Raw genomic sequence first — 15,431 nt, forward strand, 5'->3', positions numbered from 1 at the left:
CCCCGGGAGAGACAAGTTCAGAAACTCTGAGCTGTAAAATCGCTGGTTCCGGAGGTTTTAAAGCAGACTTTAAAGCTGTTTCTGTCCTCCCTGAAGATGAGGGGCCGCTGTGCCGCTTGCCCTGCCCTCCCAGCCTCTGCAGACCCACGGGCCCCCGCCCCATCCCAGCCGGCCTTCTGGGGGCTCTGATTCCCCTGCCCCGGGCTCTCCGAGCTGGTTGTCTCCAGGCCTGGCCATCCAGGGATGAGAGGAAGGCGCGCTCCTGCCCCTGTGTACCAGAGCCGCGCGGGAGGCTGGGGCCGCTGATGGACACTGTGGGAAGCCACTCTGGGCCTGCGTCTCCGGGTGGGGAAGGAGAAGACTGGCAGGAGTCACGACCACGGCGCACCGAGCTTGCGTCCTCGCTCAGCGCTCAGTAGCAGATGCCCGCAGGGACCATGCCGGCCCACGTCGTGCACAGAGCGTGCTAGAACGAAGCCAGCCCCATAGCCGGGGGACCCTGTTCCGGCCTCGCCTCGGCCTGTGGACCAGCTCTGCGATGTATGACAGACTGTCCCCAACAAGCTGGCTCCCAGGTCTGGAAGTCAGAGATGGGGCACAGTGTGGCTGGTTTCCTGGCTCGGGGTGTCACCGGGCCAAAGTCAGAATGTCTCCTCTGGAGCTTGGGGTCTCCTGTGCCCATTCACAGTGCTCCGGAATTCAGGCCTGTGCACCTGCAGGACTGGGGTCCCCACTCCCTGCTGGCTGTCTCCTCCTAGCGGCCACCCCCATGCTGTACCCCAGGGTCTCCATCTTCAAAGCCGGCAACACGGATCTCTCTGCACCACATCCCTTTCAAGCTTCAAATAGTTTCTCCTCCTTGGGACGTCTGGGTGGCTCCGTGCGTAAAGCATCTGCCTTTGGCTGAGGTCACGATCCCAGGCCTCCGGGATCGAGTCCTACATCGGGCTCCCTGCTTCTCCTCTGCCTGCCGCTCCCCGCGACGTGAGCTCTCGTGCGCACACGCTCTCTCGTTCTTTCTCACAAATAAATAAAATCTTAAAAAGGAAATCGTTTCTCCTCCCTTTTAAGGGCTCCCCTAATTGAATCAGTCCCGCCAAGGGCGATCTCCCTCTCTTGAAGCCGCAGCTGCCACAGGGCAGGGCCTCTCCTCGGGCCTCTCATCTGCTCGGGTCACAGCCACACTGAAGGCCCAGGGCTCCTGCGTGGTCACTGGGGGCCATCACGGAGGGGTGCCCCCCCACTGTTCCATCTCTCCAACAGGCACACACAGCCCCTGGCTCTGAGGAGGGCTGCCCAGAGCTGCCGTGATGGAGGCAGCCCCGGGGTGAGCACTCACTGGGGAGCACTCCCTGCCTGAGGTTGGGCTTGTTGACACATCTTGTCCCAGGTCAGCGGCCCCTGCTGCTTACAGAAGGAGTGTCTGTGCGGGAGACACGGGAGGGTTGCGCAGCCCAGACCTTCTCCCTGACCTCCCTCCTTTTAAACAGGGTGGGGGGGGGCGGCCAGGAGGGGTCCTTCAGGCCCCCAGAACCCAGAGCCCACGAGCCTCTCCTCGAAGGCCCTTCCCTCCCGCCGCTGCCCCACCAGGCACATTTTTCACATTCTTTTCCTGCTACGCAGCCCAGCCCGCCAACTTTCAGAAGCCTCCACTGGCATCACATTCTTCCTCTTCTGGTAAAGAGCGGCCGGGCCGCTGGGGTGCGGGCTCCAGGAGCAAGCCGGCTGGGAGTGGCGCTCTCCCCAGCTATGAGAGCTATGCGCGGAATTCGGAGGGATCGCAGGCATTTTTGTCTGGCTGTCTTTGCTTCCTGTGCAGTGGGAAAACACCTCCAAGGGCGGAGTCAGCACCCGGGCTGAGCCGAGGGGCTGCACCCGCTCCCTGGAGGGGACCGCAGCCCAGGCGCGTGCCGGGAAGGCAGGGAGCCCCGCAGGACCCCCGTCTGTGCCTTGGCTCTGCACGCCAGCGCTCCGAGGTCCGGCCTGTGCACCCTCGTGGTAGGGGGGTCTCGGGTCCCTGCTTGCCGTGCGTTCCCCCTGTGGGCGGTCCAGACGCAGTCCTGCTGAGCACCCTGGCGCGATGGAGGGCCCCAGTGACCTCTCAGAGCACCCGCTCCTCCGTCTGACTCACCGAGACTGAAGCCGCAGCCCACCCAGCCGCATCGGGGAGCAGGGGAGACAGAAATCCGATCCTGGAAAGTCCTCTCAGGGGTCCTCCCTGGGGTGCCCAGGCGACAGGCCTTCCAAGGACCGCAGGGATTTCCCCAACTCCCCCGGGCAGCGCTGTGGGAAGCTGGCAGGGGAGCGCGCTCTCGTCCGTGGGAAAACATTCCCAGGACTCAGAGTCCCGGCTTCGCCTACACACCGCTGCACAGGAAGCACAAAGCTAAGACATTTTGTCATTAACGCCCACTCAGGGTTCTCTCGGAGCCCCCAGCACCCCAGGCGCCCGACATCTGCAGTGTTCTGTAGCACAGACAGCGGCCTGTCCTTCCGCAGAGGAAGAAGCGGTCTGGAGGCTCCCGGACCAGTATGGGTGCCGAGCACCCCGACCTGTACACCCACAGACCCTGGAGCACCGTAGGTCCTACTCCCTAAGCCGTCTGCCAAGTACATGGGGCCATGGAGGAGTCATGGCCTCTGGCCCCGACCTCAAAGCTTGGCTCTGGGGGCAGGGGGAGCAGGCACGGCAGGGGACAGGACAGTGCAGCGGCATGTGGCCGGGCAGTCCCTGGGGCCCGTCTCCCCGTGAGCCCTAGTCTGGGAATTGCATTCGAACCCTGGTCCAACCTCCACCGGCCATGTGGTCTCAGGACAGTTAATAAGGTGCAAACATCTTCCAGTCTCCAGAAACACGAATCTTCCAGTCGTGCTGGAGGTCTGGCGAGCCGTTGATTGGCTTTAGTGCTGATTAGGAACACAGCACGGGCTTGGGTTTCGACAGCAGCAAGATGAGGTCTTTTCTTTTTCTTCTTGTCCTTGTAAAAAATGTTTGCTTAAAAACGTGACCCTGCACATGTGCCGAAGCATCCCTCGGCCGCCAGCAGGAGCGAGGGGCCCCCATGCACCGCCCCGGGGACAGACTCCAAGCCCACGACGCTCAGGGAGGGAACCAGACACAGAAGGCCACGCGGGATGTGAGTCCACGTGTGAAACATCCTGTTTCTCTAAAATTTTGGGTGGGGATGGTTTTCGGCCGAGAAGTCAGTCATATGGCGAGATTTCTCCTGGATGGGTGATTCAGGGGGCCACAGAGAGAGTATTTTGGAGGAAGACATGGACCCCATGCCCAAGGAACTGGCAGCCCTCGGGACAGGCAGGCAGGCAGGAGTACTGATCCCCCCGGGCACACAGCACCCACACCCAGGGAGTGGGGTCAGGGGTCAGATGGCGGCAGAAGAGAACTCAGTGGGTCTCTCACTCTGGCCCTGGGCCAGACGCAAGTGCATGTGTGTAGCTTCCAAACTATGGAAGTGACCCCTGGAACAGAATAGCAGAACACAAGGGGGCACCCTAAAACGTTTAAGGTCGAGGTACAGAACAGCGGCTGAAAACCTGACTGGAGGGGAAGGGAGCTGGCAGCTGGCGAGGGGCGCCGGGCCTTTCCAGGGGCTTCCGCTCCCTGTCGCGTTTCCCAGAACTCGCGAGTTACTTCGTCAAGTTCTACCCCGGGTTTTTCACTCCTTCACACATCCCCTCCCTCCTGTCTGGGCTCCTGTTTCTCTAACGTCCTCTCACTCTCCCGTAACGAGGCGGGTCTGCCGGGGAGGCTGTCTGTTCTGTGGGTCTGGAAGCATCTGTATTTCACCTGAAGTCCTGAACGCGCTCTTCACCGGGTCTGGGGTCTTCCCGGAGTCCGCCTGGTTGTTGGTCCTCTTCCGTCCGGCGGTGTGTGTTTTCTTGCTTGCTCTGTGATTAACCGGTTTTATTAAGGCGTGATTCACCGTCAGCAAGAGGAACAGACCTTCAGTACACAGCGGGGCGAGTTTTGACAAACGTGCACCTGTGGACGCCAACACCTCGCTTGGGACGTGGAGCGTTTCCACTGTCTGGCTTCTGATGGGCTGAATACTTCTGAGGCTCACCCGCGCGGCTGCTCTCCCCCGTAGGCTGTTTCTGTCCTCGTGCCGTCCTGTTTCACGGCGTGAATTAGCGCGGTTTGCTTCCTCACGGTCCCGGCGGCGACGTTCGGGCTCCTTCCAGCTCTGCTGTCCTAAGTCAAGACGTGAACGTCCCGTGGGAGTCCTTTGCTGGAAGTTTGCTTCTGTTTGTCTTGCGGAGTCCCTTCGAGCAGAACGGCTGGGTCACAGGTGAGGCATGGCGTTCACCTGCTAAGAAACCGCCAACCCATTTCCCAAAGTGGTCGTACCGTTGAACACTCCCTTCAAGAACGTGTGAAACTTCCAGCATTTCCGCGCCATCCCCAGTATTCACAGTTGCCGATCTTTTCTGCTTTCGCCCCCAGAGTGCTCGGGAAGCAGCCGCCCATTCCAGTGTCCATTCATGTCTCCCTGACGACTCACCAGGGAGTACCTTTTCGCGGGCTTCCTGGCTATTTCTCCGTCAGTGCCTAAGACGTTTATCCTGCCCGAGGTTCTAGGACCTCTTGAATCTGTGGCTGAAAATAGTATTTTGTTGAATCCTCAGTTTGGAGAAACGGTCTCTCATTACACTTCAGGGATGACTCCTGCTCCATCCTCCCTCTTCTCCTTCCCGGGCCCCGGGCACGCATTACTCCTTCTTCTCTTACCTTCTCTTCCGTCTTTCTTTTTCCTCTGCATCTCCGTGCTTTGCCCTGGGTGTTCTCCCCTGAACTGTCCTCCAGCTCACCAACTTTCTCCGAAGTTGTCTTTAACGATGACATTCTCTCCACTGAGCTCTTGGGCTTTAGACATTGGCCTTACGCTTATGTCCGCCGGTTCTTCTGTAGTGTCCAGGGCTGCTGGATAAACAGTCTCACCTGTTTATCTCCTTGGACGTAATTAACACAATTACTGTAAAGCATCTGCCAGCTCCGGGGTCAGGAGCCCCTGTGAGCTGTTCGTCTTGCCTGTTATTCCTCTTGGGTTTTGTTTGTGGGCTCTTACCTCCTTGTACACCTGGTTATTACTAGTTGTGAGCTAGACACTGCGCTTGCCAACTTGTTTGTGGAGATAATTTGAATCCTAAGATGATGTTTTCCGCCAGAGGAGCTGTCCATTTACTCATGCCCAGCGTTTAGGGCTGCCCGAAACCTGGGATCACCTCCGTCCAGATGGAGGTCTGAGTTTATGTGGCTCTCCTCTGCGGTCGCTTTAAGAGTGTACCCATATCCCTCTGTGTGTGTGATAATCACGGTGACCCCATCATTTTGCATGATTATTTGGGAAAAGCTAAGGTAATGTCACCCATGGTAAAAGTGACAGTAAAATTCAATTCCATCTGAAATTCAGTCTAGTCAAATGCTGCCATGCGTTCAAGAAGACCCCATGCGGCGTCTGCCGTGTTGCCCCACATCGCCACATCCGAGTTCTTCTCCTGCTTGGACCGCACTGCTCTGCTCTCCCAGTTTGTACCCGGGGAGTTCGCCCAGCACTCACCCTTCGGAGGGCCCCGGATGTCAGTCTCTGCATCGCCAGCCTTGCAAGCTGATGGAAGCACCACTCGGCCCCTTAGCAAACCTTCCATCCTGGGAAAGTGACCCCAAAACCCAGACTCCTGGGCTTCCCTCCTCCCCCAGACCTTAGCTATAAATTCTTCGCTAGTAACCCTCCAGCACCCTCGAGCACATGCGCCTGGGTTCTATCCAGCTTCCTGGTTGCCCGCGGCAGGCGAGCCTGTCCACGTTAGCGTCCCACTGTGGTGTCCACGTTAGCATCCCACTGTGGTATAAGCCAAAATCGGCAGACAGAGGACTTCACTCAAAGTCCAGGAGACTTAGTCGGCAGAAGCCATGAACGCGGATCATCTGGATCTTAGAACCAGTGGGTGACAAACAGGGATTCCCTTCTCAGCTTTTAACAGCTGTCTTATTCTCCAGTGGAGGAAGCGAAGACCCAGGTCAGGGCAGAGCTGGCACGCGAACCCACTTCGAGACACGCCTGTTGCACCTTCAGGAGCTGGGGCTGCCTTTGTCCTTGGAACGAGGTGCCGGGAAATCAGTCCCATTTCTCCCTGAGACCTGATAGCTCTGGGGGCTCAGCAGGACAGCTTTGCGGCTGAGGGTCCCCAGAGGCCGGAGTGCCTCTAATCACACTCACACCTGTCCCACCCGGCCCCTGGGCATCTGAGGGGCGTGACCACTTCGGGGCAGCAGCTCCGTGGGGAGCGGGATTTCTCAATAGCTTGCACCAAACCGGCCCTGCTACCTCCGCTGGGCACGCCCAGAGGGTCTCCTCTGTGGCTGCCGGCCTCTGGGCACCCCTGTTCCTTGGCACTGGAACTTGGGGACCTGGAGGTGTGCTGGGCCCGGCCGGGGAGGGCCTGACACTCTGAGCAGTGCAGAGTTCGCTGGAGCTCAGAGAGGGGCGGTAACTTCCCCATAGCCACACAGCTTCGAGGTCTGCGGAATGCAGGCGCGCCACGTCCCGCTCGGCTCCCGCTTCCACTTTGCGCCTTTCGGCACCTGCAGCCTCACCGCCTGGCAAGTGGCTGATGAGTTCAAGGGGCAGCTCGCCCTGGGTCACTTGCAGTCACGGAAGGTCATTTGATGCTAAGAAGATTAAAGCCCTTTTGAAAGAAGCTTCTATTTTCATTTATTACATTTCAGTCCCAGAGAAACTTTACGTTTTGCCCAAATGAGCCTCTCTTAGCTACAGTTTCTTCGCATAAAGGACTTAGATCCTGGCCCCAGGGGACATGGGGCAGTGTCTGGGGACGTCTGCAGCCGTCACAATGGGGGTGCTCTTGGCGCTGAGCGGGTGGGGCAGGGGAATGATCTCAGAGAACAGTCTGGCCCCGGGGTCCACGGCACGGCACGGAGCGGGAAGAGACTCTACCCCTCCCCCATGCCGGCCAGGCGTGTTTACGACGTGATGAACACAAGGGCTCAGCTGCCTCGTAGCTTTGCAGACCAGAGCCCAGACTGGTCACACTTTTTCACGTGCATCTGCCCACCCACCCACTCAGCAAACATTTATTCCAAGCCTCGTGTGCCCCTGGGGCTCACGGCAGTGTGGGGCAGGCAGCCCAGCTCCCTGAGGAGCTCAGGAGGAAGGGGATTGACACTGGGTCAGGGATGGAGGCCAGACCCTCCCGGAGAGAAGGGCGGGGGCAAAAATCTGTTCTGCAGAGAAAGGAGCCGTGGGAGGGCTGGGGACACCTGAGCGGGCATCAGGTAGCCTCAGCGTCTTGACCTCGTGATGTCCCGTGGTCGCGTCGGACACGGCACCGTCGGGGGAGAAGGGCACACGGGGTTATACTATTTTTTGCAATCCCTGTCGGATTATTTCAAAGTGCAAACGAGTGCGGTGACTTTGGAAACTGCTTGGAAAATATTTAACTTGTAAAGTTAAACTGACACCTGCCGGCGCAGCTGGAAGTCCCAGGCCCGGGCCTCCCCCAGGAGGATCGGGAGCGCAGGCTCCACAGACCCTGGGCACGAGCGCATCGCGGCATTCTTCACAGTCTCCCGTGCCCTGACGTGGCCCGGTTGGCTAAAGGGCCAACAGGCCCCGCAGTGTCCTGGGTGGGCTGTGGGCTACTACACAGCCCCAAACAGGAGCAGCGTGCCCGCGAGCCCCACAACACGGTGACCCACCCGGCCTTCGGCCGAGGGAGCAAGGCCAGACCGGCTCGCAGGCCCGTGTGTGCGCTCCCGGACCAGGGCCGCAGGGGCTGGCTGCAGACGCAGCGGCACGGGGCGCGTCCCAGGGGGACAGAGTCTGGATCTGGAGGGTGGTGTCGGCTGCCTGACGGGATGTGTGTGAAACCTCATTGACTGTGTGCCCAAAAGGACAAATTTCACTGTATGCAGATTGTCCCTGACTGGGAAACCCTTCACTGAAGGAAGTCATGAAAATAATCGCTGATGAAATTGTCACTCAGGGGCGCCCGGCAGACTCAGTGGGTGGAGCGTGTGACTCTCCATCTCGGGGTCATGAGTTCGAGTCCCATGTTGAGCACAGAGCCTACTTAAAATTGTCACTTTGAGGTTCCCTCTCTGCCTTTAACCACGCATATCTTTTTTTTTAAGATTTTATTTATTTATTTGACAGAGAAAGAGATCACAGGTAGGCAGAGAGGCAGGCAGAGAGAGAGGGAAGCAGGCGCCCTGCCCAGCAGAGAGCCTGATGCAGGGCTCGATCCCAGGACCCTGAGATCATGACCCGAGCCGAAGGCAGAGGCTTAACCCACTGAGCCACCCAGGCGCCCCTTCACTTTGGTTTTTACCAGTTAAATCACTTCTTACCTGAATTGCTTCCTTGAGTCCTTGTGCCGCACCTCCGGGGGGCTCGGCCCACGTGTGATTAACGCCTTACAGGGCTGCCCGTCAGCTTCTGCATTGCCGTGGCCTTGGCCGGGTCGGTGGTGGCCTTGGTTTCCAGTCCAGTTAGCACTTGCCGTGAAGTTCTATGCGTTTCCAGAAGATCAGAGCTGCTGACCTTCTCCGTTCTTTCTGTTGCTTCAGTTGCTAGAACCTAACTTCTCTGTGATTGAGAATAAGCACCCAGTACAGCTTCACTGATCTGTGTGTATTTTCTTCCCGATTCTGTGGCTCTTTATAAGGAACCTCTGTGGTGTGAAATAGAGTCTGAGCTGCTCAGTGGTTCTCATGCCAGGCCAGCTCTGCTCCCTGGAGACACGGGACGACGTCTGGGGATGTCTGCAGCCGTCTGGACGGGGGGGTGCTCCTGGCACGGAGGGTGGGGGTCAGGGATGCCCCATTAGACGCCGTTCTGTTTCCCCATGTGGCCGCGTCCGCAGCCCACCGTGGGAGACACGCTGCCCCTCCCCATGATTTGTTTGACCCTGTGTGCCCTGGAGCCTGGTGTGTAAGGGCAGACCTGTTCCTTCCAGGGATGACTGCCCCCCCGATCATGATGCCACATTCTCCCAACGTACCCCAGGGCAGGAGGCCTCCGCTGTCCTTCCTGTCACACATGCCCACGGGAGATTCTCACGCAGGAGCCCCTAGGCTCGGCATGGCTTCCCAGCAGGGGTGGGGCGTCCCCCGAGCTGTGCCCTGGGCACCTTGCAGGGGCAGGACCGGGAGTCAGGGCCAGGACAGACAGCCCAGCCCGCTCCCTCCTGTCCCCATGCTGGGCTCCCTCCTGTCCCCAGGCCCACTCCCTCCTGTCCCCCAGGGCCCGAGCAGGTCCGGCCAGGTTGGGCGCCATCATGTGCTGCTTGTGGACCAGCACCGAGTGAGGAATGTGCTGGGGCTGACTCAGCGCCGCCGCCTGTTGTGTCGGGGCTACGGCTGAGCTATGAGTCAGTGACTGGCTATGACCCCCGCCAGGACAAGGCTGAGTCTGCCGCGTACACGGCAGTGACACAACCAGCGTCTGGTCCCAGCATCTCAGCACACTCGGGCACACATATACAGGCGCGGTGCACATGCACACACATCTGTACACAGACATGTGTGTGCACGCTCACACGCACGTGCACGGACATGCTCACCACACTCGCACACATGCACATGTCTGTACACGGTCATGCGTGTGCACGCTCACACGTGCTCACCACACGTGCACGTGCGTACATGCTCACAGCACACATGCACACGTCTGTACACGGACACGCGTATGCACGCTCACGCGCACGCGCATGTACATGCTCACCGCGCACACACATGCACACACACACCTGTACACAGACACGCGTGTGCACGCTCACGTACACACATACACACCCACTGCACACACACATACGTGCACACACTCGTGGGCGTGCACATCCCCCAGCCGTCCTCGGGGGCCGTGCGAACCCATCCCAGAGGGAGCCTTTTGGGATGTGTGTGGAACAGGAAACCAGCCACACTAAGGGGTTCCGTGCTTCAGAGGGAGGCCAGGCTGGGGGTGGCCTCAGGGATGCGGGAGTCCTGGGATCCCAGTGGACGCTTCTGAGTGTGGATGCCCAGCAGGCGTCCTGGGCCTTCCAAGGAAAACACGCCACGGGGCCAGCCCGTTTCTTACCCGAACGCGTCTATATTTAGCGCTGAGTAATTTAGGTATTTGTAAGCCCAACCAAGGGCAGTTTTCCCTGAGCTGGATGTTTTGTGGCTGCTTTGAAGCTCTCTGCTGAATCAGAGCCTTCTGGAAACCCACACGTGGGCTCTGTGCTCTCAGAACAGACACACTCGGGCCTTTTCTGGCCCAGAAGGGGGCTGGATGTCTGCCGGACGGGCAGGGAGCCAGGCGGCATGGAGGGGTCTTTCTCCTGAGACTCCTGCGGAGGTCACTTTGAATTCACACGCGGTTGTAACAAATCAGAGACGGTCCACGTATCACCCGCTCAGTTTCTGCAACGGTAGCATCTTGTGGACCTACGGCCGGTATCACAACCAGAATGTCCACACGATACCGTCCACTGCCGTACTCTGTTGCTGCGGTCCCGCGTGTGTGCGTGTGTGCGGAACTGTGCAAGGTTGTCACTCGTGTGGGCTGTGAGCCTCCTGCCCCCCTCAAGGAGTCCACGTTTCCAGTGCCACGAGGAGCCCCCTCCTGCCCAGGCCCACCCCCCCTGCCCCCCAGAACCGTGAATCTCTCCTCCGTCCCAACAATTCTGTCATCTCAGATCTGTTCTGTAAATGGAAACCCATGTCACGTGACCTTTGGGGATTGGCTTTTTTCACTCAGTCTAACTGCCTGGAGACCCACCCAAGGTACAGTGTGTATCAGTGGCCCTTTTTTTAATTATTATTATTGCTAAATAGAAAATGTTTTGAAAATCTGAAATCTGGGTCGCCTGGCCGGCTCAGTCGAAAAGCGTGTGACTCTTGATCTCGGGGCCATGAGTTCAAGCCCCACAGTGGGTGTAGAGACGACTTAAATAAATAATTAAACTGGAAGGAAAGAGGGAGGAAGGGAGGAAGGGATGGAGGGAGGGAGGAAGGGTGGGAAGAAGGAGAAACAGAGGGAGGGAGGGAGGAAGGAAGGAAGGAAAGAAAAGGACGGACAGAGGGAGGGACAGAGGGACAGAGGCTGATAGCTGCCTTTACTTGTGCGTGGCCCTCTGGCTCTGGTGACCCCGAGCAGACCATGCCCGCTGCGTCGTGACAGACACAGGCTGCTGCTCGTTACTGGCTAAGTGTCTCCCTAGACTCCTGACCTTGGGCCCTGTGTCTGCACAGACACCCATGCCGCTCTCCCGGAGCCTCCTCAGCCTGGACACTGAAAACACTGAGCGCGTCGTCCCCGGGCAGTAGGGGGGTCCCGGGCATGGTGGGGGCTGAGCAGGATCCTGCCCCGCCCTGGTACCAGGAGCTCCTCTGGTTGTGGGATCCCCAGAGATCCTGACGCGCTCGGCCCGGTGTCCTTGGAGGGCGTGATCAGCCGTTCGAACCGCTCTGCCAGAGCCCCCAGATGAAGACTTCGGGGAAAGTTGCATCTTTGCCGCCCAAGTGACGGGGAAAGTGTGCACAGCTGAATTATGAAACTAAGCTAACACCGCTCGTCCGGTGCTGGTGTGAACGCAGGTGGCCCGGCCACTCTGGAAGACAGCTTGGCGTCTTCTCTGAAAATTGAACCCGCAGTCCCATCCCTCAGCGTTTATCTCAGAGACAAACCCTTGGGTTTGCACAAAAGTCTGCAATGTGGGGCAGCTGCGTTGTGAGGGCCCAAAACAGGAATTGGGCCAGATTGACCTTCTGCCGGTGAACCGCAGGGCTGCCACCTCTCTGGGCCGGGGACCTTGACCTTCCGCAGGTGAGCTGCGGCCGCCCCGGGGTGGGGGGACCGCCACTCTGCAGGGAGCTAGCCACGTGCATGGCAGTCTGGGTGCCTTTCCTGGGTGCCTCATGGTGATCGACCCCATCGGGGAAAGCCAGTCTGGGAAGGTTATGGTCGTACGGTTCCACTTACTCACCATTCCTGAAATGATGGAAGTTTGGAGAAGGAAACCCCATCGGTGGTCGCCGGGACCGGGCGGGGGCGGGGGCCAGAGGGATGCCCGTGTCCTCTGTGCCTGCGTCCCTGTGCCTTGTGGTTTTCTAAGACGTCGTCGTGGGAGAACCGGGCACAGGGATCTGTCATTCCCTGCCACTGTGTGTGAGTCAACAGGCACCTGCAGATTTTAAAGTCATGAAAAATAGATCCATAAAAATACTTGGGAAGGAAAATCGGTCACCCTCAAACACTAGCAAAGCCGGAATCATTGGTGCAGCAAAAGGTTGGTCTTCTCGCTGGGCGAGCAGGTGGGGAGGCCCCCGACCGGCCCTGAACCCCGAGACGTGACAGCCACTTCCTGAAGGTGTGGGGGTGCGAGCACCGCTGGGTGCCATCTGGTCGTCAAAGCCGCAGGCACCCCCATCGCTGAGCAGCGGCCCTCAGAGAATTCACGGAAGGGCTGCTCGGTGTCGAGAAGAGGGTTTCTCCGCAGTCACTTACCCGCTGCGAGTGGGGGCTATGAGCCACCCTCAAGGAAGGCGTCGCGGGGTGAATAGCATCCCCCCAAACTCACATCCACCAGAACCTCAGAATGGGTCTTTACAGATGCTAGTAGTTAGGAAGAGGAGGTCATGGCTGAGGGTGTCCCGGTGAGAAGGTCACGTGAGGCAGAGGTCGAGTGACGTGGCCGCACCAGCCACTGGAGGAAGAGCCTCCTCAGACCCTCACCGGGGGGACCCAGCCCTGCCCCCCCGCCTGGACCTCGGCCCTCTGAGCTCCAGAACGTGGGAGAGCGGATTCCTGCTGTGCTCAGCTCCCTAGTCTGCGGCGTTTGTCCAGGCCTCTCCGGGACATCAGAAAGCTCGGGGAAACCCCGCAAAACCAAGTGGGCTCCCTTGTCAACAGGTGACATGAATCGCCCCTCCCACCCCCAGAAGCCTCTCCCGTGTGGGAAGCAGGAGCCCACGCTCCTTCCCCGGCGGCCTCCTGTGGGGTCCTAGTCACAGCCGGGCCTGGCGAGGGAAGTCGGAGGCAGGGACCCTCGCAGACAGGAGCCAGGAGCCTCCCGCTGCGCTCAGCCGCGCTGAGCAGGGTTCTCACAGGGCGGGCCATCCTCCGGGCAAACGAGCCTCGGGATGAAGGAAGGGGAGCCAGACCCAGGACCCACAGCACACTGGGCCTCCTGGGTGACCCGCCATGGTCCAGAGCCGGGGTCTCTCCCAGATGACTCTGAGTCCCCCGGGGAACTTGGGCCATGTCCAGACACATCTGTGGCTGTTCAACTGGGACATCATAGCATCGAAGGGTGGGGGCTGAAGATGTGCCTGGGACGCCCCCAGACCGCAACCCTGCCCAGGGTCAGTGGTGCTGGGGGGCACGGAGCAGGGCAGGGATCAGAGAACGTGCCCCATGAGTCCCTCATTCTGTCATCCCCATGTCAATGCTGTGGTTTGGTGAATGGCCTTGACAGGCTTGGTGGTCACATCTGGGGAGCACTTAACCCCACTAGCACAGGGGGACCATGGAGACGCCTTGGCTGGGCCTCCCACCGCCCCCACTCCGGGGACATGGCACGGGGGCTCAGGTGGAGGCTTCTGGGTGGGGAGGCGTCCTCTGGCCATGGGGCTGGGGCTTCAGGAGCCGGCTCACACCCGTCTGCTCCCCTCCCCCGCAGCTCTCTGGACAGCAGGGCCGGCGCCGATGGCAAACAATGTCAGCGACTAACAACGTAGCCCAGGCCCGGAAGCTGGTGGAGCAGCTGCGCATCGAAGCCGGCATCGAGCGCATCAAGGTGAGCTGGGCGGGCGGGTGGAGGGGGAGGAGACCCCTTGCGCGGGCCCTGCCCCCAGAGCGGGGACTGCATTCCCGCTGTGCCCCGAGCTGGGCGGCCTCAGGCCACACCCTAAGCTCTCTGAGCCTCCGTTTCCTCAGTGGAAAGACCCCGCTGATACAAAGCCTGTGCGGGGGCCCCGAGGCAGGGCCGAGCCCACCCCCAGCCCTGGGGTCCTTCCCTTGAGAGCTGTGGCCCAGAGAAGGGAGGACCCTGGGCTCCATTCCGGCTTCTTTCTTCACTAATGCGTTGTTTGGATTTTTTGAAATAAGTGTGTTTGCTTTTTATGCTAAAAAAAGAAAAAGGACAAGCAGTTCCTGCTCACAGACACTTAACCCTTCAGGGACCAGAGACCCAAACCACAGCTCATTCTAGCTGGGCCCCAGCTCTACAGACTCAGTCTTTCCAAAAAGGGCCAGAGGCCCAGGTGTGGCCTCTCCCGTGAGAAAGACGCTGCCTTTTCATCACACCCGAGTGCACAGGCCGGGAGGACATGTGTTGAGAGAGCCAGGGGTATTTTAAGGAACTGGCTCACAGACCAGGGGGGCCAGCAAGTCCAAAATCTGCAGGGCAGACTGGAGATCCAGGCCAGGGTTGACGCAGCCCCTTGAGTCCCCAAGGCCACCTGGAGGCAGATTTTGTCACCTCTGGAGGCCTTCAACTGATGGCACGTGGCCCACCCACATTGAGGGGCTCGTCTCCGTACTCTATGTCAACCCGTTTACATGTTAATCTCCTATAAGAATGACCTTCCCAGTGACATCTCCACTCAGGTCCTGTGACCTGGCCAAGTGGACGCATAAAACCGGACATCAGCGGCGCGGGGCTGTTCAGACCGATTCTCTGCGCACCTGCCACTCCACGGAGCGAACTTTGTGCTGCCGTGGAAGTTCGGCAGCAGAGGCAGCCCCGCCCCCAGACAGACCGACACCTGCCTGTCAGCCCTGGGGCAGGGAGCGGGCTCCTGCAGCCCCCGGGTGGGGGAGGCAGCTCCCGGGAGAGTCTGAACGTTCCAGAGCCCTGAGCATTCAAAGCATTCCTTCGGGCTGCAGAAAGAGAAAGGCTTGAAAGCCTCAGTTGCCGCGGTTTGCTGGCGGAGGGCGCGCTTCATTCCGGCCCGTTTGATGTGCTGGAGGAGTCCTGCCACCCTTGAACGCCAGGAGGAGGGGAGCAGGACAGGACCCACCCTCCCAATGCAGTCCCGCCTGAGGCTTTCCATCCCCAAACCGGCGACCAGAACCGCAAACATGGGCACATCTGAAAAGCCGGTGGGGCCAGGGCCTGGCAAGTGGCAGTGAGGCGGGCATGGGGGGCCCGGCCCTCTGGGCAGAGCTTTCCTGTTGACGCGGGGCGTGAGCGGGGGCCACACGCCCGAGCCACCGCATCGGTTATTTCCAGGGTCCGGAGGCTATCTTTGTCATTTGGGGGGTTGCTTTCCGAATACAGCTCTGGAAACCAAGCTCATCCACGGCGGCGGCCCTGGGAGCGCCAACGGGCTCAGGACAGTGGCAATTGTCAGTGTCTGTGGGTAGGAGTGTCCCTGGGATGAACCTAGAGACCAGCCTGCAGAC

At 59.7% G+C, this 15,431-nt stretch overlaps 1 protein-coding gene across 2 annotated transcripts in view; it reads left to right on the forward strand.

The window, feature by feature from the left end:
* LOC111161718 (G protein subunit gamma 7) overlaps nt 1–15,431 on the forward strand; it is an 83,727-nt gene that overhangs the window by 67,155 nt on the left and 1,141 nt on the right. For both annotated transcript variants that reach the window (XM_022525596.1, XM_022525594.1), the window contains one exon: nt 13,705–13,821. In XM_022525596.1, coding sequence (XP_022381304.1) covers nt 13,741–13,821 — 81 coding nt within the window. In that variant the 5' untranslated portion in view covers nt 13,705–13,740. The remainder of the gene's footprint in view (nt 1–13,704; nt 13,822–15,431) is intronic.

Source organism: Enhydra lutris, unplaced genomic scaffold, assembly GCF_002288905.1.
Source record: "Enhydra lutris kenyoni isolate GAN:26980312 unplaced genomic scaffold, ASM228890v2 scaffoldscaffold86, whole genome shotgun sequence".
NCBI lineage: Eukaryota > Metazoa > Chordata > Mammalia > Carnivora > Mustelidae > Enhydra > Enhydra lutris.